At 37.9% G+C, this 25,814-nt stretch overlaps 6 protein-coding genes across 6 annotated transcripts; all 6 read right to left on the reverse strand.

The window, feature by feature from the left end:
* Window positions 1–6: 6 nt before the first annotated feature.
* On the reverse strand, window positions 7–1,818 carry KQ657_005132 (uncharacterized protein; the record flags this gene model as incomplete). The annotated part of the gene is made up of 1 exon (XM_043195775.1): window positions 7–1,818. The coding sequence occupies one exon, from the start codon at window positions 1,816–1,818 to the stop codon at window positions 7–9; it is 1,812 nt and encodes a 603-aa protein (XP_043049480.1).
* Window positions 1,819–2,043: 225 nt separating this feature from the next.
* On the reverse strand, window positions 2,044–2,832 carry RPS4A (40S ribosomal protein eS4; the record flags this gene model as incomplete). Its single annotated transcript, XM_043195776.1, has 1 exon — window positions 2,044–2,832. The coding sequence occupies one exon, from the start codon at window positions 2,830–2,832 to the stop codon at window positions 2,044–2,046; it is 789 nt and encodes a 262-aa protein (XP_043049481.1).
* Window positions 2,833–3,103: 271 nt separating this feature from the next.
* GYP5 (Gyp5p) lies at window positions 3,104–5,323 on the reverse strand (the record flags this gene model as incomplete). Its single annotated transcript, XM_043195777.1, has 1 exon — window positions 3,104–5,323. The coding sequence occupies one exon, from the start codon at window positions 5,321–5,323 to the stop codon at window positions 3,104–3,106; it is 2,220 nt and encodes a 739-aa protein (XP_043049482.1).
* Window positions 5,324–6,957: 1,634 nt separating this feature from the next.
* KQ657_005135 (uncharacterized protein) lies at window positions 6,958–8,247 on the reverse strand (the record flags this gene model as incomplete). Its single annotated transcript, XM_043195778.1, has 1 exon — window positions 6,958–8,247. The coding sequence occupies one exon, from the start codon at window positions 8,245–8,247 to the stop codon at window positions 6,958–6,960; it is 1,290 nt and encodes a 429-aa protein (XP_043049483.1).
* A 2,773-nt stretch (window positions 8,248–11,020) lies between these two features.
* KQ657_005136 (uncharacterized protein) lies at window positions 11,021–15,874 on the reverse strand (the record flags this gene model as incomplete). The annotated part of the gene is made up of 4 exons (XM_043195779.1): window positions 11,021–11,795; window positions 13,470–13,485; window positions 13,820–15,752; window positions 15,866–15,874. 4 exons carry the CDS (start codon window positions 15,872–15,874, stop codon window positions 11,021–11,023), a joined length of 2,733 nt encoding a protein of 910 aa, XP_043049484.1.
* Window positions 15,875–16,272: 398 nt separating this feature from the next.
* Window positions 16,273–17,592, reverse strand: GAL4 (galactose-responsive transcription factor; the record flags this gene model as incomplete). The annotated part of the gene is made up of 1 exon (XM_043195780.1): window positions 16,273–17,592. The coding sequence occupies one exon, from the start codon at window positions 17,590–17,592 to the stop codon at window positions 16,273–16,275; it is 1,320 nt and encodes a 439-aa protein (XP_043049485.1).
* Window positions 17,593–25,814: the final 8,222 nt, after the last annotated feature.

Here is a 25,814-nt window from a genome sequence, read left to right on the forward strand (position 1 = left end):
TATATACTATTTTCCTTTCTTTTCTAACTCAATTCTCGCATATTCATCTAGTAATAGACCCAAATATTCATTGGAATAAAAGCCAACGGCTTCCTTTGTGGGATACCCTAAAGCATTCAATGCCCAATAGATATTAGGGCTTATAAAATCGTAGAAGATAACATCGCATAAATCTTCACCCTTGAAATCGTTATAGAACTGACGTGACTCAACCACATTAGGTACAAAGTGGTTCCCCAGGGGGATATGGAGAGTATCATCACCGTTAGATCCGAAATCATCGTGAGTAACGTAACCATAAGTTAAATTTTTTTGTTGGTCATTCTTATCATCACAATTGACTTGACGTTGTTGATACACTCTCAGTTGTCTGAATGCTTCAAACTGATGATGTAGTGGTAACAAATTGAAGTTGATAAACCTTCCTTTGTTCAACATGTAGGAGATCTTAACAGCAATATGTTTGGGTAATGTAAGCTTGACCCATTTATTCCTAAAGGGTGACACAATATAATGAGTGTCTAAGGTATAAGCACCTTTAAATAAGTCGTAACGTAAAGACCCAGAATTTATAATGATTGTTCTTTCCAGAATGGTGGAATTGTACGTTAAAAGAGGCAACACCTTCTCCGTTAACAACTTTAAGAGATTCTGAGGATGTGACAGAGGGACTCGATCTATATAATAGTCTTGAGGAACATAGCCAATTACCTTGCCCAAGTCTAGTTGGTCATTGATCCGATGAATTAGGGCCTTGACTTCAGTTCCCCTTGGTGTCATGAAATCATCAACATTCTCATACCCCGAATGGAAGAGGAATGACAGGGGATTGAAGTCTATGTAACTTCTATGGAAAATCTCAGTAATTGGAGCTCTTGCAATTGTTGTCATATTAATGCTTAGCCAACCAACAGTCTCACAGAATCTACCACTTTGAATTGCCGTCAGAAGACCATCCAAGACCCTAAAATCTCTAATATGAGAATGGCCCCCAAAGTACTGGATCTTCGTGTCGGGATAGTACTTCCGTATTGTCTTATGAATGAAATAAAACTCTTCCCAAGTTGGAGTGATTGGTGTATGACCATTGATGATAATCAAATCCACCAGACCCAAATGACGATTCAAAGCATCCAAAAACCATTCCAGCTCTGAAACATCACGCATAGGAATTACTTTGGAACCATTGCAATTTCTGGTGAAATTAAATAAGAATCCAAAGGCTAAGATTCGATAATTATTAACCTCTGTCTCAAAATACTTGTACCTTTGACCGACAGGTTCAAACTTGCCATCGTCGACTTCAAACTCAACATTGGAAGAAATGTAGTTCTCAGCAAAGTGCTTAGCTACAACGTCCCTCTCTTGAACAAAGTTCTCCCACAAGTACATCTCATGGTTCCCAATGCTGACGATATCGTATGCTTGTTTCATGAAAATAGGCAACAGCAACGCTCCATTTGGTGATGTCAGATCGCTCAACCCATTACCATCATGCTTGTCACCCGAGTCGACCAACAACAAGTCTTGGTGATTCTTATGAGCCTTCTCCTTCAATCGTTCAGCAAACGATATGAAATGTGCCCAATTGCCACTGTATGATTTCTGATGCTCATGGCCCCCATACCATGCGTGGGTGTCTGTAGTATGCAAAAAGTTGATATCGTTCCATACTAGTGGTCTTCTTAGTGGTGAGCCTGGTGCTATGGTAGGCGTATTAGGTCTAGACCCAGATGTGACTTCATTTGTTGCGCCTTCGAACCAAGAAGACACATACAAATATACCACCGCCAAGTATTGATAAATATACACGTACATGTTTATACTCTGGCCCGGCTCCTTGAGCTCTTGTTTTATAATACGAGCCTGTCATCGACAACTTGCCTTATCTTAAGATACGGTCACGGTCCCCTTATCAAGAAGTCGTGCACCAACTAAAAGACTCCACTTAGTATAACCACTACAGTCAACAAAAATTAATATGAAAAATATATTGATTAAAATACAAATGAAGTCAAGCAGAAAGTTAAACTACTAAAGAACTTACAAACCTTGTTGAGCTCTTCTTCTGTCTCTTTCTTCAGCAATAGACAACTTGATACCCTTACCCTTTGGTAAGGAAACCCAAGGCTTACCAGCTTCTTCACCAATGACGAAAACGTTGTTCAATCTGGTGACGAAGGTGTTGTCCAAAGAATCCTTGATGTGGACCAAGTCGAAACCACCGTGGTGAGTTTCCTTGTGTACAACAACACCAACTCTACCCAAGTTTCTACCACCGGTAACCATAACCAACTTACCAGTGTCGAACTTCAAAAAGTCATCGATCTTTCCGGTAGCCAAGTTAACCTTAACAGTGTCGTTAACCTTGACAGCTGGGTCTGGGTATCTGATGGTTCTACCGTCGTGTGTAACAACGTATGGAACACCCTTCTTACCCAATTGGACCTTCTTGACCTTGGCCAACTTGTAAGCACCTTCTTCAGAGGTGATTCTGTGGACAGCGAATCTACCCTTGACATCGTAGATCAATCTGAAGTTTTCGTTGGTGGCATCCAAAGTGATGACATCCATGAAACCAGTTGGATAGGTGGTGTCAGTTCTAACCTTACCATCAACCTTGACGTGTTCGTTCATCAAGATAGCCTTGACTTCTCTACCGTTCAAGGCATACTTAAGTCTGTTTCTCAAGAAGACAATCAATGGTAAAGATTCTCTCAACTTGTGAGGACCTTGGGATGGTCTTGGAGCGTAGACACCGGACAACTTGTCCAACATCCAGTGGGATGGAGCTGCTAATCTCTTCAAGTGCTTCTTTGGTCCTCTAGCCATCTTTGATATCTAGTTACTTGGTGTGGTAGGTCAGAAACAAGCAAAAGGTAGAAATAAAAGAAAGTCTCAAATTTTTCACCAGATGTCGCAAGCTCAGTGGTACCAATTGCAAAGATACTGCACATAAAAGTGAATCTCACTAGACAAACAAATAGGGCAATTAACCCTATACACGTGACCAAACACTACCAGTATGTTACCTTGACCAAGTGCCTAATGAACTGATTGTTACTACGTGTATTAATATATATATTTATGAATGTCCCCTTAATCACCATTTAAACCAAGTATTTTTCTTATGCTTATTAAGAGTAGACTTCAAATCTTTTTCCTCTAATATCAATGCTCTCAACCTTTCTTCAAGAGTTGCATTCTTCTCCATTTCTTGGGCATTAATTGCCAATAAATCAGTGATATCATCCTCAATCCGAGCATTTTTAGAAACAAGTGACACAGACCCGCTTCTAGTACGTTCATCATCGGTGACAGAATCTCTTGAAGGCAGAGAACTGTTAACATCTGTTGAGCTTGTTTCGTAATCGGAAATATTTTGTTTCAATTTGGCAATTGCATCTTCTAAATCTTGAATGTCATTACTGCATTCTTGAAGATTAACTTTGATATAAACCATATTTTGAACATTGTTCGCATGTTCTTTGGTGATATCTGAATATTTCATTTCTAGTTCCTTAATTTCGTTTCTTAATTGCCCGTTTTCAGCTTGTAGTTGATTTATTTTTTGAACTTTTTGTTTCTCTATCTTCAATAGCTTTTCAAATTCAAATTCAAACTTCTTCAATTCAAAGGGACTAATGTTAATCGTATTTGAATCCTTCACTAGCTCATTCAAGTTGTAATAATTTGATCCTGAGATTGAATCAATAGAATTATTTCTTCTTACTGGAATTTTAGATGAATTTGTACCACCAAGTACTCCACCAAAGAATGAAGGCCGCCTTCCCTCTTGAGAAGGTGAAACTTCCAGACTTCTTTCTTCGATGTATTCTTCATTAACATAAATATTGAACAATTTCTCTGTCAAGAAATCAACCAATTCATCAAAGGATAATCGTAACAAACTATTTTCGTTCTTTATCATCAAGTTCACGGCAAATTTCAAGATGCATTCAAGACCTTCGGTGATCACCATATCATATATTCTTAAAACCATCGACAATGGGAATTTGTAGGCAAACAATGTAAGGAACCATTGTGTTGCGTACATGGATGATTTAATACCTTGTTTGCTTAAGTGATTGTATAATAACGGCGAGTACAGTTCCAACAAGCGATCAAATTCATACAACAATAAATGTAATCCCTTCATATCTTTCACAAACAATTCTCTGAAACCATAGTCTTTCATTAATGCTACCAAAAGACAAAAAGCTTCCGGTCCAGACATATTCATGATTAATGGGACTCCAATGAAAATCATCCCTTGGGTGTAACCCACTTCGGAGTCAAATATGGAGTAGCATTTAATAAGTTCAAACAATTCATCTGCCTGTTTTGATTTCTCGATATTAGTGAAGAAACTTGTTCTGGCCAAATCTCGCTTAATTGACTTCTCATGGACACTGTGTTCCTTTTTCAATTGGACATAGAAATCTTCCATCTCCTTATTCTTAGATCTTGCAACCAATTGCCAAATTATACCTCTAAACTCCTTTGGTATCCCGTTACTAATAGCATTGCTCAATTCGTCAGACTCATCTTCGATCACCAGGCCATAGTTACTAACAGTTCTTGTCCAGAAATCCCAGTCAATCTCGCTTGTGGGTGCTTCTGTATATGAGCCTTCAGTGGGTCCATTAGCAAACCCGGAGATGGAGTTCTTAACATCATTGAATGATCGCTTGATGTTCTCCGTTCCATGTTCAATCAGATCTTTAGCATTTGTATCCTTAGCTTCAAACGTTTGCCGCAATTGATTGAATTTCGATTGTAATAAGAAATTGTTGGAGGACCGGTCATATGATTTGTTAATAAACTTCAACTGGGTGATATTCTGTTGGTTAGTAGAACTTTCAATTTCCAGGGAAACATCAAGCACTTCACCATCCACTAGAACGTTTATCCACCTTTTAATATGGGTCTTATCCGGCAACGTAGGCTTATTCTCTTCCTCCAATTCAATTTCCTTTGGATGCTCCTCGACTTCTTCGGATACATCGGACTTCTCCTCGGAAGCAGGTACGTCCAACGAACTCAGATTCAAAATAGTGGTATGTGTCGATATATCAACATCCGTATCATTGGTGGCAGAATTGTCATTGTCCTCTTGAGTAATCTCTTCTACTTGGATAGGATCAACATTGACATCATCGTCTTCATAGTACAGTTCGCTATCTGTGATCCCAGTCCCAGCAGCACTTTCAAACGAAGTGTCTCCAGCATCTCCAGGACTACTACCCGCATCTGTTAAAGGACTTGGGGCGGGGGGTCGTTGTCCGTTCTCTCTGTCTTGCTTATCAGGACTGTAATTCATTGTATTTGATAATGAAGGGTACTCTAAAGGAAGTTGACCCGGAGACAAAGAGTGTCGTATTTAAGGTACAGACTAGTAATACAAGTCAAATATTTTGTACTTAAGTATTAATGCTTAAAATGCCTGCTAATCGAGGCCCACAGAATATACTTCTAGTTAGTATCTCTACTTTATAGATCTGAGGCTGAATACTTATGGGACGGAATGAATCCTCAAAGGTTATGTCAGACCAAATAAAGTGTGTCGTTTGCTGACGTAAACATTAAAAATCTATAAACCTGTATGTAAGTTATGCGTCTTGGAGTATCCTAACAATAGAGATCCTAGGAATATGTTGTAGTTAACTTAATGACGACATTCGGACTCTAATTGGAGTTGGAAGAACATCTATACCTATAGAAGTTGTATCTAATAATACTATGGGCTCAGTTGCACGTCTAAGCATTACTGAAATCGAATCAATGCTAAACCCAATTTCTTTGTACGGTATAGATGGAGTCTAACCGATTTGACGTATAGAACACAAATAGTTTGGGCTAGACATACGATAAAAGTGAATTGCCTGTATATGAAATACATATCGGAAGTTGCAAGTATTCCTTTTGTACTGTAATTTAGCATATGACGTTATATAAGTCCAAGTTGCATAGGTAGTCGTAGTAAAGGTCATAGTTCAAAACCGTAATCTATTAAGGATAATACCATAACCCTTCACTATGCTATCGACCAAATGGTGCACAGGGATGTTCAACGAACGAAGTATTTCTCCACAAGGCAACATCCTGCAAGAAGTTGACATTAGTCGCATTCTTCAATGCCTGCATGCAACATTCTTAAGTCTCACGTCATTAGCAACTACTACTTATCTTGTAAAGCATTTGAAGCAAACCCCCATCATTCTTAATGTCGCTGCTACGTCGATACTGATAACTTATAGTAGACGCCGACGCACGGCACTTAGCAAACATGTAGTTAATTTTTTTGTTGTTCTACTGGTTTTTATTTTATTTTCAATGCCTTAACAACTATCAATGGCACGCATACAAAAAATAAAATCCTCATTGAGATCTAATATTAATTAATAATTACTTGGTTCCAATGTGGTTGTACCGTTGATCAACCGACCGCACTGGTCTCCACATCCAACTGTGTACCTGTACGGTCGTAAATTTTCATGCATTAAAGTTACACTTGTAACAGCCGTGGTAACGGCATTTCATCACAAATTAAACACACAAATATCATTACTTCCTCATTGCTGTGCATACATTGTCGCCTATCCAAATACGGGGGATTGCACAAATGATTGCACATAAACTGGGGCAACGGCTTTTTGCAGATTGTTTGCTTCCAAAGGCTTGCTATTTCATTGGAAAAGTACCCCTAAAATTACCTTTGCTACACAATCACAACCGGTTTTCTTCTACATCCCTGCAAGCAAACTAGTGTGATCGTTTGATTGTGGTTTGCACTTTATCTTAAAAACCGTTGAAACAAGATGTGTGTATAAAAATTGCCGTACTTAGCTATAAATAGAAGATGTAAAATGATTCTGATTCTAAACCTGATATCTCAGTCATAGCACAAGCTGCCAAGTTAGTCGAGGAACATGAAAAAGGTTTTGCCGTTAGTAGTCATTGGAAATACCCACTCAGAATATGCACATCATCAAAAGTAAACTTAAGGTTTTGTACACATGCTTCCAATTGTTCTCTATTCTCACAAACTTCCCCTGTAAATCCAACCGTTATGTTCAAAGAATACGATCGGCTCAACTTGCACGAATGGAAAGTTGGAACTACCTCTGGAGGGATGACAATATTACCATAGAGTTCTCTGGAAATGTTGTAGTCTTGGGGAGATTTAACTAGCGAATTATCTAATTCAAATGGACAAGAGGGCTCGTCTTGTGTCAAGGGACATTCTAAGTTATCTGGAGCACGATAATATAAGGGAACGGAGTGAGTGATCGTAGACCAGCACGACAGATTCTCATTGGAAATTAAAAATTTAGTATAAACAACAAGTTCAACTAGTAGACCCTGTAAATAGACCTTACAACAGCGTGGTTCATCTGTATGACCCAAGGAAAGATCAAGTGGGAGAATTCGTGAGGGAATGAGTGATTTCTCATCCAAAACTGCCTTTACACATGTGATTGCATCAACCAATGGACAATCTGAAAGATTAGAAAAATAATCATCCATAGACCCAGTATCCATTGAGCTTGTGTAATTGGATGAACACCATATCAGATCAACATCCCCATTTAGTAAGCTCAAACAATCCGAGTCTTCCAGAAAGTCAAATATGTTTGGACTTGATTCCAAGTTACTTAAGGGGGCCCCATTAGAATAGTACTGCCCTGTACATATAAGAGCACTCAATTGTCTGAAATTACCGTTCTCTTTTGTATCCACTGGCATAAATTCTATTCTTTTATAAGCTCTGAACCGATTTAAAATCAGTCCATCGATTGATACTCGAATATAGTAATTCACTGATGTTACTTCTGGCATTTCAAACAGTGGAATCAATTCGTTAACCGCATTACAGTGCTTACATCTTTTTACCATTGGGATCCGAAACGAAAATGGATAGTAATATACCCCTTCTTCAAGGTCAATTTCATGATCTTGAATATGTCCCACCTTGGAATTAAAGTTAGGAAGTAATTGAGCAGTAACTATCAGCTTTTCTTCAACAGCAACGTGTTTACTTTTAACAGTATTGTATTCACAAAGATATGATATTTTGGTTCTTGTTACTAACTTTACTTTTAAATGCTGTAAAGAAATTCTTTGTAGTATGTTTAAACCAACTACTCCCTTTATTGTATCACAATTCTTATACGTAATGTTATCTTTATCAGCATCCAATTGAATGTCCACTTGTAACATTTGATGTATATCTCTGGCTATCATTCTATTTGTTACTGTTTGTTTATTTCGTGAAATCGTGTTTATAGGGTTCAGAACGTGGTCTCTGAGCTCTAAGGTGTGTGCTGTAGAAGAATTGATCGATGCCAATATAAGTCACTAAAGAACCCTTTGGCCTTTTGACTATTTATTAAGATTAAGTTCCGCGAATGACCAAAACAGCGGTACAGACTGATTATATATACAGCCGTCTCTTGATAATGGCACCTATGTCCTCCCTTTGTATCCATAGAACAAAGTATAGTAAACATATTTTATATACAGAATAGTATACATGTGTAGCGCTAATCTTTTTGGGATGATATTTTACGCTCTGCAGACAAATGGTTTTTAACAGGGATGGTTGCTCTTAAAGTATATCAATTCAAAAAGATAAAGTGTGCAGCTAGTTGTGCACCTTTTTTTCAGTTAAGGTTATGGTCGAGCCATTCACCTTTTGCACTAACACTTTTAGCAATGACCTTTCAATCCACTAAGAAATAATAGGCAAAGCAGCTTGGTCAAAATACACTACTAATTTGCAACCGTAAATATTGTTCTCTCGTAAAATTATTATTAAAGACAAAAGTAGTGCATAGTTCAACAATAGTCACGATTAACATAGCCTTTTACCCTGCTGAATCATCGTTTGGCCGTTTATTAACCTAACTTTAATATGAAGGACTTTTGTCTTATAACGAATACCCCAACAATGCACCGCATGCATGCATTGCGTTGGATCCAAATATTTATGACCATGCCTACACATAAAATGTTCTTTTTGCTGTTACCCATTTCTATCTAATGAACAATCTGCATGGCGGAAGGACCTAAGGACAAAAAGAATAATGATTAATTTATCATCCACAATCATTTATATGTTGAACTATAGGGAATGTGGCACATTTATCATTTATACTGACATTGCTATGAATGACTTCGTATCTATTTGATGTGTTTCAGTTCTTATCACTAAGAATGCTTGAGTGTTTTAAGACTTCAACAACGGAAAATTAAATTGTTGCTTATTAAATATGTTAAAGTTGTACAACTCCATCATTTACTCTACTGCTAAACTGTTTTGGCTCATTTGAGTTTTGGCGGCGATGTAAACCTTTGTTAATGAGTTAAAAGATACTATGGTACAGTTGTGCACCCAATGGGATGGTTGAATGAATCTTATATTTCTAAGTCACCAGATATGGACGGAGAATAGTTTATTGTGGTCTTTTCCATTTATGGAGTAATCTATGCTATCGCTTAAATTACAAAGAGGGAAACTTTCATATTCAGTACTAACATCTTACAACGCTTCTTGTGGTGGTTAAGAATAATTCTTGTGCACAATAAGGTGAAAACACTGCATTTAAACAATTCTGTGGCATTTTGGCACTTATTATATCATCGACACAATAGCATGTACAATGACATAGACCCGTGTAGGTTGCAGACAATTGAGTTCATGTATTAACCGTCTACGGTAACTTGCTAATAAATACGGATTTAAACAGGGTACAAGGAGTTGTATGAAGGCAATTGAGGAGGTGGAGAGGGATCTTTTCGAGTTGGTGCAATGTCAGCTGCATAAACTCAATCTAAGGGATCAACAAACAACCCACTTGCCTTGATTTCAACAGGAAACATCAATTCACGTAACTGTTCTTCCTAACGAACACCACTGCCTAGATAAAATTAAAAACCAAGTTTGACACATAGCGTAAGGTGTCGAGTACCCAAAGATTCCATTTGAAGTGGTGGTAACTTACAATCTTCCAAGCAATCTACGAACGAGGAAGCTAGTCAAGTTGTATTTACGAATCATTCTATAAGATCTAGTTTCAAATTCAATCAAGGAGTTTAATCATTTGCTCTGAACAATACCAACGATTCAACCAAATGCTCATAAGATTCCTCGCTGTTATTAAACCATCGGTTAGAGTATGACTTTAAAGTAACCTCTACTGATTCTACAGTAACATTACCTCTTCCGTATCCAGGACGACGATCTTCAGATAGGTAATGTCTAGGTTCTATAAAATAGAAGGGAATCAGTAAGGGCTGATTGTACAAAAGTACTTGAAATCAAGAATGCTATGGTGTTCAACTTTTGCACTAGTTTGCTGGACAACAATTTCTTCTTCAATACATAGCGTTGATCGCTAAGTTTTATGGATAAATATGTTTTATCCACAAATAATCCATTTCCGTCTCGGGTTTGGCCTCGACCCCGAATACCAGGATATATGGTATTGGATCGGGCGTAAAACATATTCTTCTCTGAAATAATAATGTGATAAAGTACTATACCACGTAATGCAAAGCTCTTTTATAAGACAAACTAGGCTTAAGTCGTCTGTAATAGGACGCAGAATTGATGATTCCCTTAGAACAATGTGGAGATCGTCAATTACGAAAAATAATAGGTGCCACTTCACTTCTACTACAAAGTGTGTGAAGACTGAGACCATGATTCCATGATTAGACAAAAGACACATTATATTACCTTACAAACAAAATAAATAATAGATAAAGCCGTAATACAAAAAAGTTTATAAAATATCTAATCACAACAAGCGAACCCCCCAAAAAACACAATTTGACGCAGCTTTTAGAAGCGAATTAAAAAAACATTCCTAATGAATCTTGAAGTTTCATAGAAGTACTGTAAAGAAAACTAAAGCATAAATAACCAAAAATACCAAAATAAGTAAACCAATATCCAAAAGACAAATCTAATAATAAACACCCTCTGTCGTAATAGTGACCAAAACCTTCATATTTATTGTTCTTGAAGTGACAATCCACTTTGAACAAAGACATCTTTGAACTCTAAGGTAATTTGAGGAACCTGGGTTTCAATTTCATTATTACCAGCAAATAATGACATTGGATTGGCACTAAAACCAGCCTCAATTCGAAGATTGTAGTGTCTTCTGCTTCTACATGAATTGAAACTAGGAATTACACCAATGCCAATACTAGCAGCCTCAATAATTTGTGGAGGAACTTGTAAGCCTAGTGGTGTTTTAAGTTCAGCATTGTCAAAATTAAATGTTACCGGACTAAGTGGACTCAAATTAAACTTATAGTTTTGAGGTGGAATACGAAACACCTCTATAATTTGTTTCGTACTTAACAATTCTGTTGTACTGATACAACTTTCAATTACAACGTCTGTAGTAGCTATAAGTTGTATGTTTAATTGTTGAAGAAACACAGAATTTGTGTCTTCACATTTGCATGGATCTTGTAATGCCCCAATGAATAATTCTAATGGTAATGGACGTTGACAAATGACTTTCGATCTATCCAAGGAGGCCTTCATGAACATTTGAACGTCTAAAGGTTTCACACAAACGCTGCTAGTACTTGAAATTGATGAAAACGCGTCCCGCAGAGGGAGCAGTATTGGAGTTGGCAAAAAATCCGCATCAAGTACGGAGTCAAGAAGATCAAAGTTGTTTAAATCAATCTGTGAAAGACATCTTCTCTTTAGGATGCCTCCAACTTCTTCACCAATGTGAGACGATGGAGGTTCAAGTAAAGGCAAATATCTAAAGGGTTCGTCAAAAATAATTGAAGGCTCACCAACTGATTGCCTTTTAATTTCTACTCTAACATAGTAGTTGAAGTCAATTATTCCTTCAAGTTGGTTGAATGTTGGCACAATGCATTGAGATTCTTGACAATACTTGCAATGTATAGTTTCAGGAATTTTTAAGCTAAATGAATACATAAAAGATCCTTCGTTGAACTTAAGGTATTCATTTTTTGTTTCGTTAAGTGGGAATATTCTCCTGGTACACAACGTGGTTTGATCCCTACAAGTATGACGTTCTAAAGCAACGTTCTGGTACAGATAAATGACATTTGATTTTGTTACCAATGAAACATCAATAGTTGATACTGTAATTGGCAGATTTAATTTTAAGCAGAAGGTACCTTTGATTATTTGGGAGCCTGTAAAGACAGAGTTTATAGCATTGTCAAGCGCAATATTTATACAGCATTGAACACTCATTAGTTGCTGACAATTGAACACTGCACAAGTTTAATGGAGTCAACTTGAATAATATAAATTGGAAATCCACTATGGATATCAAATTGAGAATAGAGAGAAAAAATGTATCAACTTTAGAAGAAGTTATTGACGTTTACCTACTAATTTATACCTTTTAGTGACTAAGGGGCTTGTTCCGTTGGAACACGAATAACTCGTATATGTGCGTAATCGCAGTCATGATATGCAGTGAAAGAATTATTGCTACTCAATATGAAACGGCATTTATTGTTTTTCTTATTGTGTATTTGACTCAAAGTCATTCCTGTTAGTTACCCCTAATCGCAGCATAGAAAACGTATCAACTGATAGACTTGATCTGTGCGTTCCTGTCATTTAAAAGTCCGAAATACCTAATTGCGGTTTTGTGTTGTTATAACAGAAAACCACTTGATAATCAAAATCGGTAATTCCACCTACTGTTACTATATTATACTCAATTGAAAGCTGATATTATCACACCATCGATCTGGTTTATACCTTGGATCAATTTACCATGATATTCAATCAATTGTCGAGAAAGACAGGGAAACACGTACTTATAGCAAGTTCGAATTAGGAAAATACCGACCGATATCGATTAAAACGAAGTATTACACAAAACCCCACAAATCTCGCTTAGTCATTACATTTACGGATTGCTCTACGGGAGGTATAAGGATTATCATAGCAAAATCATAGTGAACTCAATTGATTTTTGAAAAACCCTTTGGCAATTGATTAGGTTATAATGATGTTATTGAAAGGCTGAAAGGTTGATTTTGGATTTTTAGAACGTTCCATGTCATGACATTGTTCGTAGAATGTGAGCACTTTAACTACATATTTAGAATGCGGATCTGTATCTCAAAGAAGATGTTTGGCAGAATTGTTTCACGAGTCACATGTGTCGGCTATTCACGGCTATTAACGGCTAGTATATCGCAGACTTGCTTATCAGACTTTTAGTACTGATAAGCCGTTCCGACGGACCAAAATGCCACAGCAAACGTAACTGAAGAGTTAGTAGTAAACCGTTAAAGGTAGTTAACGGCGGGTTTACAGATAACCGTTAAAGGAACTTAACGGCTGGTCGATCTCAAGCAATGAAACTTTTGAAAAGCATGAAAAAAAAATGATGTCATCAACTCGCATCAAAATGTAGTCATCAGTTATGCCTGGGTGTCACTTTTTGACTTGCTTCGCTAGATACGTCCTCTGAGAGTCGCTGACTAACGGTGTTTGACAAAGATTCATATTTACTCCACTGATATATACGGGAGTTATCTGAGTCACCAACTCGCACAAAAATAGGTGTAGATGCTAGATTAAGTACAGTGACGACATCAACCCGACCTGAGGAACATCAAAGCTCATGGAATTTGAAGCTTTATGATGATGTCTACAATAATAGTTAGGTAATAATTTATACTTTATCATCAAAAATAATATCCCATACATAAAAGTAAATCACCCACCAATAAATAAAAACCTTGTTTAAAAGGGTATACCCCATTTTGCATTCCACTCAATTTGAACTGACCCAATGGTATTCATCCGAAAATGAATCTACAATTGACACAGGTATGGTTTCCATTGGTAACCCGTTGAAAGGATTCGTCCCATCATCTAAACGAACAATTTCTTCATTTGATAATGGATCAAGGGAAATAATATCATTGGTTATATCAGTTGAAATTGTAGATGAATTATCAAATGTAGAAAGTACATCCGAGGGGAATGAAACATGATCTAATTGATTAAACATCCCAATAGACCCTGCTGTCAATGCATGAGAGGGTTCCGAAACATTTGCTACAGCAGCTTCCATGGTATCACGTTCCCTTGCTGTTTCTACTGGAGGATTGGGCGTTGAACATACAGAATCCTTTCTTGATTGAGCAACCACGGCATCCCCCAAATGTTCTAAATCTTCAAAAATTGTACCACCCATTACATTCTTTTCTTGACACAATTTTTGCAACTTTTCAGGTTCACAATTAGGGAAATAAACTCGTAACACCCAACGTGACTTGATAAATTTAATGGGTAAAGCACCTAATTCAAAAATCTTCTCAAGATCCTGCTTGAGAGTTTGAATTCTTTGGATCAAAATATCCAAATCATCCAACAATTCATCAATTGTTTCTTCAGATAAAACTGTTTCATGATTAAAAGATGATCCTAAAGATGCAAAAATGGAAAACTCAATATATGAACCATTAATTAATTGATCAGCTTCAATTTTCTCTTCTACAGTTGCAGAAGAATCTGTTCGAGCCATTTGCAATGTGATTTGATGATAACTTGGTGATAAGGATACAGACATTACCGATTTGGGAAATTTCAAGGATAGAATAGGATTGGATTTACCTGTGGAGTCCACCTTTACAAATCTTGAAGGTTTTGAAAATTTCTCTTTAGGTCCCATTGTTGGTTGATCACAATAATCACTACCAAATAAAAGGGATCTCAATTGCGTAGAGGTTCTTGTAGCATAATTAGCACCCTTGTAACCACCACCTAAGCCCAATGGGGGTTTACCTTGACTAAAGTACAGGAACATGTATCCACCATATTTGAACTTGGAGGTGTTAAATATCTGATCTCTAATAGAGATGAATGCTGGCTTGTATTTCCACCAGAACCGATTTGAATGGAAACGACGTGCAAAAAAGTTTTTATACTTGAAAAAATTCAGTCCACTCTTTCTATGATATCTCCATTCAAAATGGTTATAGTATTGGTACAGGTGCTGGTTGAAGTTATAACGATGATAGCTATGGTAGGATCTAGCATTGGAAAACATATTCGAAAAGCATTTTGTTCTTGATTTTCTCAAATTAACAAGCATGTGACTGAATAAGCACCCAGAAGCAAACAAAACACTGGCACCCGTGGCCAACCCACAAGAAGGTGAAGATTTAGTAGTTATGGCCACTTTGGAAATGGCTTTAGTAGTAAACATTTCTTTAGCAGCATTGATAAGACAGAACTTGGACAACATTGATAGCTGCAGTAAACCTGCAAGACCTAAGAAATGACCAAGGAAAAGAGGTACTGATTTCACATGAGGGCCATCGGAAACCAAACTTGAACGGTGCTGAAGGAACCAATGAGGATTCAGATAGACACCTTTATTACTGTTACTGACTTCTGCTAATGAAAACGACAGATATGAATCATGAAGATTCCTTAAACCACTAGCAACACCATTACCTTTTCCAGACCTAACAGGAATAGGAATAGGTTGACGAACAAACTGACCTTGGTTGGCCAAATTTTGAGCTAAATTACTCAAATCTTCAGCCAACTGTTCAAGGCGTTTAGGCCAGTTTCTTTCTTTAAGAGATTTTTCCCACAAATTCTTAAAATTCATATTAGAGAAAGGAATAGTTAAATCGAAATATACCAACCAATAAGAATTAAGAATCAATCGAAGGTTGGTTTGAACTTCATTGAAAGGCTCAGTCTTTTTCGGATGTCCAGATTTGATCGTCTTGGTCCACCCCTGAACTTGAACGTTGGTCAAAACAACTTAAACTTGTTGTTTTGTCCTAAAGGAATAAATCAAAGGTTAAGTACTATCAACATTCTTGTTTGACAGCAATAAAAATTTAAAGGGATGACCGTAGGGGTGTGAGGTCGTGTACGAAACATAGATACCCCAACAAAGTATTTCGCGCACTGGGAGAGGCACAGTGTCCATGTACGGGGTTACACAAAAATGGAATCGACGGAGATTATTTGATTGGCCAATACAAGGTATAGTAGTTATACTAGGCACTTACAGTAATAATATCGTACAAAGGTATCGTTAATTGAATACTAAATCACAAGAATCCCAGAGAAAATAATAACAGCCAAATCTAGCAAATTAAAGTGTAATAAAGAAAAAGAAAATAATAAGAATAAGAATAATAAAAATAAAAATAATAATAATAATAATCCAAACAGAAATAAAACATAATCATCACGTATCAACCCATTGCTTAATCCCAGTACTCTTCATTGAGAACATATGCATCAAATGGATCAAATTCAGCCTTGATCTCTTCCGAGGTAGGAACAATGCCCGAGCCAAGTAGGCTCGACGTACCCATACTGTTGATGGTAGGCATAGGATTAATGCGTTGTTTTTTCACGATAGGTTGAGTTAATTCATCGTCGGTAGTGACGTCATCGTAGGCGAACTCATGGAGTGATAAGACAGAGGGTGTAGAGTTTATAGATTTTCGAGAAACAGTTCCATTAAGCATAGAAGCACATGTGGAAACCGAAGTGTTGGAAGAGGTCAATTGAGATAGTTCTGACATTGATGATGATGAACCCACCATAACACTTGGGGAAACTTGAATATTATTCAAAGTAAAATCCATAATGACATCCTGTTTCAACTTATCAAACTCTGTATCACTCATGTGTACAGTTGAGTTAGTTAATGAACGGTTCATATGACTTACATCTTCATGGTTAGCAGTGACAGATGAATAGATGGAGAATTGGGGCAGGTTGGGTGCAGTACTGCTATTGCTATTGGAAGTTTGATGCGCTTCAGGTACAACTGTTGGCTTCTTAACAGTTCTTGTTTTCATCATTTGTAACAGCATTTCTTGTAGGCTCTGAATTGATTTAAAAGTTTGTTCATTCTTAATGGTATCACCACTTGTTTGACTATTGGAGGATGAATATTTGCTCTCACTTTCTTCTTTCTTAATTATGGCCGTCTTAGTACCTAAGTTGGTAGCTGTTGAAGAAATAGATTTTGAAGTATCGGGGTTACCATCATCAGAACCCGGAGATTTAGAACTGGGCGAAGCCACTACCGAATTTCCAACACCATGGCTTGATGAGATTTCACTCTTTTCACCATCCACCGTCACTGGTAAATTGATTAATGCGGTTCTATGAGGCTCAAGAGCTTTGACATAATGATCACGATGCAACAAATCGTCAACGTCATAATCCCCATTAACTAACCAATATACTAAAGCCTCTAACAGTTTCACTCTGTTTTCAACAGAAGTTAAATGTGCTCTAGTCAAAGGTGATCTCACGACTCTTGGAGAATAGTTACACTTGCGATCATGGTTAATACATTTGGAGCATCTAGGGTATTCCTTGCTGCACTTTAGCTTGCGTTTGCGACATGAATCACATGCTTGTTCTATGCTTTTGGCAAAGGAATTGATTGAAGAATGAGATTCTTCTTCTCCGATATTCACTTCTTCCATATGATCTGCTGTAGTAGGCGGTATGGATTTTAAATCCGAAGTAGCAGACATTTGGGGGTATTTATCCAGTCCACACATGTTATTCTAATGTATGATATCACTTTCAAATAACACTCTTACACGCTGTTGTAGTCTATGGATACGTTCAAGGTGATGTAATGGCCCTGAAGTATATCCGAAACGAAAATCGTGTGCCCAACCACTAGTATGGTTTATTATGTAATGATGAATAAATAGGGGAACAGTAAATGGTTCCGGATCGAAACACTAGGGTGGATAAAGAAGTCACGGGTAAGTGATTCAGGAGCCCTGCTAATTATTGCAGATGAAATGTATGAATCTTTAGGGAGAGTAACAATTGCAAGTCTAGAATAAATAAAACACTAGACTTTATCTAATGTTAATTGACCCGAGTGGTGGTACGACCAAAAAACGTGTGGGTGGGAGCTTGCGTGTGGGCTGCGAACTAAGTCTATAACACACTAGCGCTGTACAACGACACAAGGAAGCGGATGTAATTGGATAATCCGAGGAAGTAGTAGTATACTATTAGTATTATAATAACAGGTTATAGCTATAATAATAATAATAGGACTATTTCCAATAGGAGTTGTACTTATCTATTAAATGCCAAATACAACCTGCGATCCCGGGAATATAATCTTTTGTTCCTTCCTTTTTTTATGCACTAACAATATTTATTGCGATGATAAGAAACCAACCGGCGCAATGAAATTAACGATGGATGGGAAGAAGAAACAGATTCAATTGAGTCAGTCAAAATAATGATGATGGGTTTTATTAACAAATCAAATGATAATTTTAGGATACCCATTGGATTTTATTAACAGGAAAGGCTTGTTCTTGTGTCGTTCTTTGTTGCTCCTGCTCCGCTTCCATTATTTGACTTTTTGGGGATCGGTATTCGAAAGACGGTTGTTTGTTCAAGATTTTGGGCTTTTCTTTTGCGTTTCATGAGAGGGGGCATTTGGGGGTGTATGTGCAGTGGTGGTGGTGAAGAAGTAGTGTCATTGGTGTTTGAGTATGTAGGAATGCTTTGATTAGGTTAAGAAAATTACTACTGCAATGTCATACTTTAAGACTGCTTTATGCTACATAGGGTGTCTATTGTACGCCATATATGAACTCTGGGTACTGAGTGCGCTCCAGGTTCCAGTAACTATGACCACTGGTACAAGTACAACTTGATATAAATAAATAGGTAAATAAACAAATAAGTAAGTAACAACAAATACTAGAGTCTTTGTGAACTTTGCTGCATACAACCGTTAGGCACATCTGACAGCACTTAATGATTCCAATTGGGCTTTATTTGGATTCGCTACTACAATAACGTCAGTGTGGTGGTCCACAACATTAGCCATTTTACCACTACATACATCAAACGAGTTCCACCGTAGTCAAGCATCAGTATAGAATGGCGGTATGTTAAGTTTGATACAGCTAGGGGGTAAAAGATACCAAAGCTTCCCTCCCTCCCGGAAGTATACCTCCTTTTGTTGGATCAGGTTTTGCTCTGATGTCTTTGTGCGGGTTTTTAAAAATTTCAATTTTTGCGATGGAGAGGGGTTGATGGAGAGGGGAAATGAAGGTAATCCCATCCACCACCAATTTGTGCCTACAATGAGCTCAGACATCTACTTCTTTCTAACTTTGACCATTCAAATCTATAGGATGTTCCGTACATTGACACACTAATAGTGAAATGAACAGAAACATTACAATCTGCTTAAATGCTCTCTCTTTAGTTAACATTGGAAATATCCAACCTATCATCATGTAGATACCCCTCTCGAGAAAAATTTTACTCAGTATCTTTATTTACCGGAACAAGCTACACAAAAACCAAAGAGACACTATATGCACAAAAGCGGGAAAACTGTCGAAATTTATTGCATATATGCTCCAGCCGTGCATTTATTTCGGAAAAACCTCAACCTAGTTGAAAATGAAGGTATCTAAGGCCAATTATTTCCACGGCAACCTTTTACAAGAATTACGATTTTCGTGGTCACTACGGTGATAGGGGTCACCGATTTTCAACTCCGAAATGCTCATCTTATGTCTAGCATTAGGTTTACCACTTAGTCCAATCAGCTTCGGATACTTGAAATCAGTCCAAGTTGGTCTTTCTGATTTTTGAAAAGGAAGAAATAACTAGCCTTGTCGTTTCTATGAGAAATTGTTTATATTGACTATATGGTATTAACTATCGCTTAAGTGGTACGCAAGGAACGAAATTATAGCTTGCCTCATGGACTAACTATATTAACGAACAAATTAAACGAGCGAATATTCGTGACAATGAAACCCCTAAAACACAGACAGCTTTCTTATAAAAGCCCGAGTTTTGTACGCTGGAAGGTTGTCAATAATTCCGTCAGTTATTCCGATCGCGAGCGGGGAACTTGTGTCGGAGAGTGCAAAATTATGTTATGTTGGCCCATTACTAATTCTTTGGTTAGAGGGGTAATATAAGGCAGACACAAAATAGGAAACGGTTCCTCCTTACGTCATCATGAGGCGATAACCAAAGTTTTACACGTCTTCATGATAGGCAAATTTGGTTCGAAGTGGATTCACCGGGGCTCGTTTGGTGTACAGGTCATCGTCCGGGGGTCGTTCGCTAATAGTATTGTTCATCAACATAGATTGAATACTTAGCACACAGCTTTCTAGAGTACATGCGGGGGTCCAATCGTCCCCTAATATGTTCAAACAAATATGTCCGTTCAGATAGATGTGGGGATGCACCGGGATATTGTTAACAAACTTCACAATCGGTGGGCCAAAAGGATATTCGTCCGTTACTTCAATTGAAAGTTGATAGACTTCATTCTCATATACATCATGATTTTGAAAAGAGATATAGAAAATGTATTTCATGATCTCTGGAGTAGAAGACAGGGTTTCTCTATCTTGGCTTTCGGTTTCTTCTTTAGTGGCAATGGGTGGTTTGGTATCAATTCCCGGGTGAGTTAAACTCATTAGGTCCCGATGTTCCCGGAGTAACCTGGCCCGGAATGCATGCATAATACCGCTATAACTTCTAAGAATTGGGTTTTTATTTCTGATCAAACCTGCGGGCTCAAGTAATCATTTTCAGGGATGTTAACTTCATGCTAAAAATCGCTTACTGCTGCGAACTTATTTATATGCAAACCCAATCAACTCTCGTTGTAGAATCAGTGCGCAAGTTAAAATATGCATCTATATATGTTCTATGTGCATGATGCATTACGCTATATACTTCTATGCATGTTGATCCTTCAACCATTCATAAGGGCATTGCGTTGATAAAATTAGTGGCAGTTGCAGATGACGTGGAAGCTCCTCTTCCTTTAACGGAACCTCTTTTATTGCTCTGGGATCTCTGAGATTTTTGAGATCTTTGCGATGTTTGTGTTCGACCAAATTCACTTCTACTTCCTCTACTAGCTCGAGTACCTCTAGTGGTTTTGCCGCCTCTAGTACGCTTCCAAGTCAGAGATGCTTTATTCCTTTGGTAACTTGTGATTTGTCTCTCATAAGCGGATTCTGTTGACGTGGTGGAAAAATCCAGCTGGAAGAATGGTGAAACGTTTTCACTTGCTGCCTGACCATTTATCGTAGTTAAGGGTTGTTGGGTCTGAGTTGAGATCCCATTGATACTTCCTAAGGATATGTTTGGTGAGATTTCCCCACCCAGAGCCTTACGACGTTCCTTTGATAACGCAATCAAAGTCTTTTTAAACCAGATAAACTTCTCTTCAAGGACTTCCTTTGCAACTCCTTCATTCGTAGAGGTCAAAAGCTTTATAAAATCTCTCTTGGTGGTTGGTAACAGTGTAGCCACAAGAATTAAATCTCCACGATCCATATACTTTGATGGAGGAATGTTTCTTTCAAATGCCTTCGACCGACATATTTGAGATAACTCATCAAATGCCTTTGTCACGTATTCACTACTAACTCCTGTATTTATGTCAATTCTAGAAGCATCAGTGTGATCTGGGACCGACCTTGAAGTACCTTGATGAGCCTGACGGGCCGTGATAAATGATTCAGAATATCGAAAATTCAGTAAATTGTTTCCTGATTTAGTAGTGGGCATTGAATGAGCCCGTGTAGCTCGATTGAGACTAAGACCTTGTTTAGAAGACAACGAGGAAGACTTTGATGATGGTGGTGCATTGTTACTATTCAATGTAATGTGTCTGTCGCCTTCTAGAACTTCATTTGCTCTCTTTCCTATTTTGACATATGTCAGTGCAAACCCATTTTTCTTAAATATCTGATATTCTTCCAAGCAGTTCTCGCTTAATAAGTAAAAGAATATTCTTTCGATATCCAGCTTATCTAAAGACTTCCCTTTCCCGTGGAATGGATTCAAGTTGTGGCCCATGCTAACAATCTTACTATTCTGTGATCCTCTGAAAATGTCTTGACATTGAATCACCGTCACTTTCTCATGTTGAACCAGTCGAACCAACCCAAGTACTTGTTTTGCGAATACCGTGACATCTTTAATAACAACATCGCCATCGCGAGCTGACGAGTTATTGATACAATTGTCACATTTCTTTCTGCACTGTTCAGGGTCAAACTGCTCATTGAAATACTGCAAAACAACTTTCCGACGACAATCATGGTTGTTTTCACAATATTGAACAACCTGTCGAAGCTTTTCTAAATGATGTTCCTTGCTATCCTCACTCAATTCTTCGTCTCTTTGGATCAACAATTGAAGCGTTCGAGCATCCTTATAGCTATAGAACATAATACAGTCAGATTCGTCACCATCACGACCTGCTCTCCCAGTTTCCTGATAATACCCTTCTAATGATCGAGGTATGAATAAGTGGATTACAAATCTGACGTTGGGTTTATCAATACCCATACCAAAAGCAATGGTAGCACAAATAACTTGGATAGTTCCATTTTGCCATTCTTCTTGAACTTGAAACCGGTCTTGAGCCAGCATTCCAGCATGATAAAAAGCCAGTCTGACTCCTCCTTGATTCATTTTTTCCGAGGTCTGTTCACAGCTTTGTTTGGAATGGCAATAAATAATTCCTGTGCATCCTCTTTGTTCTTGAGAAATATACTGGCGAATCCAATCAAGGTAACCTGCCAGTTTCCACTTAATGTAGTATGTTAAATTTGTTCTGTTGAAAGATTGCTTTAAAAACTTGGGGTTTGACATGTGCAAATGATGAATAATATCCATTTGAACCATATCATTTGCAGTTGCAGTCAAAGCCATTATGGGAACTGTGGGATACTTCAACTTAAAAAGTGACATACCCTTATAATCTGGCCGGAAATCATGACCCCAACTCAGAAGACAATGTGCTTCATCAATGACCACTCTGGCAAGCTTTTGATCCTCATATAACTTAGTAATGGAGCTTTGGATCAATTTGGAGTTATTTACCTTTTCAGGAGAAAGGTAGACAATATCCATGTCGCCATTCCGGAATAGCTTTGTTATTTGTCTGTTCTCCTCTGCCGTAGCTTTTGAACTAATCATCCCTGCGTTTACTCCTAGTTTAGTTAAATGGCTGACTTGATCTTGCATTAGCGATATTAATGGTGAGATCACTATCGTAGTTCCAGAAGTCTTACCCTTCTGAACTAATGCAGGAAGTTGGTAGCAAAGCGATTTACCGCCACCCGTAGGCATGAGGACAAAAGTATCATTACCTTGAAGTGTGGAACAGACGGCTTCCAATTGGTTTGACCGGAATCCTTGAAGATGAAACGTGTTCTGCAATACCTGGTATACTTCCTCAATGAAGTATTCAGATCCGGGTGGTGCTGGAGGTCTCATCGATTTTGCTTTAGGCGGAGAATTAGGCTGTCCATATTGTAGAAGGTTGTTCAATGCAATATCATTATTGAATTCGTCATCTTCCTCTTCATCACTCTCAACAAAAAGCACTTGACCAAACAGAGGGGGTTGTGACTTGGTTTGAGTGTTCGGATTGGATTTAATAATGGAATTGGGCACTTGAGGTGTACATTCAAGTGACGGTTCCTCATCTTCATACTTTTGTAGTCCAGGTTTCTCCACAGAAATTTCATCTTCATCAATGTCATCATCTTGAGATAACAAATCAATTACATCTAGCTCTCGTTCTTGGTTCAACTGGGTCGTGAAGTCCTCTATTTCTTCTATCTCACTGTCATATACTTTGTTAGGATCATCATCATCATCATAATTATCATTTGGAAGCTCAATAGTTTCTGGTAACAATGTATGATTCTTATTTTTATTTTTAGTTGTTGGGGATGAAGCAAATTGGCCATAGGTAATACCAAACTTATCAGCCACATCCGGTGATAATCGTAGATTATTCAACTCATTTTTTGTGTTCTCGTTAGGAGTGTTGGCGATACTCAGTTGGGATCCAGAGAAGTCTGTTTCTTGACCCTCATCATCGTTGTCGTCTGATTCCTGATAACTTTGATCAAGATCCAGGTCATTTTGAAAGTCACCTGATAGTTGTGCTGCTGATTTCAGTAACAAGCCATTTTCTCTATATTGGTGCCTCTCAAAACCAGTATTATCGTTATCATATTCTATAAAACTTCCCAAATCACTTCCATCGTCACGTTCTTGTGTGGGTGTTAGCAAACCACTTTCATCATCGTCTAGAGAATCATCATCAAAGTTACCTTGGTATGCATTTGTTGATCTCCGTGGTACGTTTCTTATTGGTATTAGAGTCAGGGGTCGGTTTATCACTTGCTCAGGCAGCAGGACATCACTTAAAACAACTTCAATGACTTCCGATGGTGGCACATCTCGAGAAGGGACTGGAATATTGCTTGTAGATTGTTTTGGAGAGGTGACCCTAACATTTACTGAATGGGATGGTAATGGCTGCAACTTTTCCGCAGGAGCTTCGGAACCAGGAGCTCCATCTTCTGAGTCTGAGAATGGATCATTCATTCTATCTATATCATCCATTACACTGTAAGTATGGGAATCTAACTGTAGTCTTAATAGCCTAATTTTCTCGTCAATAGCTGAAAACTTCAGTGATGGTTCAGGTTGCAAGAGAGTGATCTTTTCTGTCAATGCTGCAATCAATTTCTTTTGGGTTTCATATTGACTTTTGTAGTTAATAGAAGTATTTGACTTATTAGTTAGGCTTATGTAAGACGCGGCACCACCACTGCTAGCTAGGGAAGGTATGACTTTATCTTGTGATTTGCCGATCAGATTATCTGAGATAGTCGATTGGGTCGTAGCCAATATGCGTTTTGGATTTGGCTCAATGGAGCCACTAGACGGTAGCTTGGAAGTCGGTTTTCTTCGCTTTTCTATTGGTGGATCGTCAGTAAGATCAATGACATCAGACGATCTCTTATTAGTGAAAGTTTGAGGGTCTGGATTGGAAGTCACTTGCTCTGGTTGTCTATGCTCTTGTACAATTTCTGAGTCCGAATCATCCGAGTCATTACTGATAAAAAGAGATTCCACTATCAGATTCATCTTTGAAGTGTTGGTATTATTCCTTATTGAGGAAGAGGCTTGATCTACGCCATCTTGGATGCTAACAGGTATCAATCCTCCGGGAACTGGTGCAGTTAATGTTGTTAATAGCGACGGCAGGGGGATTGTAGGATACGGCTCCTTCCGTAGCCAAGTTAAGTGTACCTGAATACCTGTCATATCATGTCTAAAATATGGTGTTCAGGGAAAGGAATATGGCAACATGGTAGGCAAATCATGGTAGTAAACAAAACGCGTTAAAGAAATATTCATGGGTACATCACGCTCTAAGTCACGTGATATAGTTGATGAAGGTAAATTCTTTGTGGGTTCACGGGAGACTACCCAAATAGGGCGTATCTAGCCTAAATGTCTTCTGTAGGATAAACTGGAATTTTTCAGGTGAAGTTACTTGAGGAACAGATGCTTAAGTTAGCATAAATCAGATATACATATGTGGGGGAGAGAATGGTTCACCAAAGGGCATCCGATTGGTGTTCATAACTACTCAAGGTAAGAGAAGAAGTTTTGGCAAATTACAATTGATCTAATCTGGTGGGAGGAAATCATGACATCAATGCGGACAAGAGGGTACGAGGGGAAATATGAGGAGAAATCTAGGGGATTTTGCTTTGATGTACTATAAGAGCAATTGTATGAGATATGGGTGTTTTTCGACGTTGAGGGGTTATAATGCAGATTTTTGATAGCGAACGAAGTCAACTGTCAGCTGAGCTATGAAACAAGTAGTCATATAAGAATGTTGCTATTATAAAAATAACGTATGAGCAACTTG

This window comes from Scheffersomyces spartinae (assembly GCF_019049425.1).
Source record: "Scheffersomyces spartinae strain ARV_011 chromosome Unknown scaffold_9, whole genome shotgun sequence".
Classification (NCBI taxonomy): domain Eukaryota; kingdom Fungi; phylum Ascomycota; class Pichiomycetes; order Serinales; family Debaryomycetaceae; genus Lizanozyma; species Lizanozyma spartinae.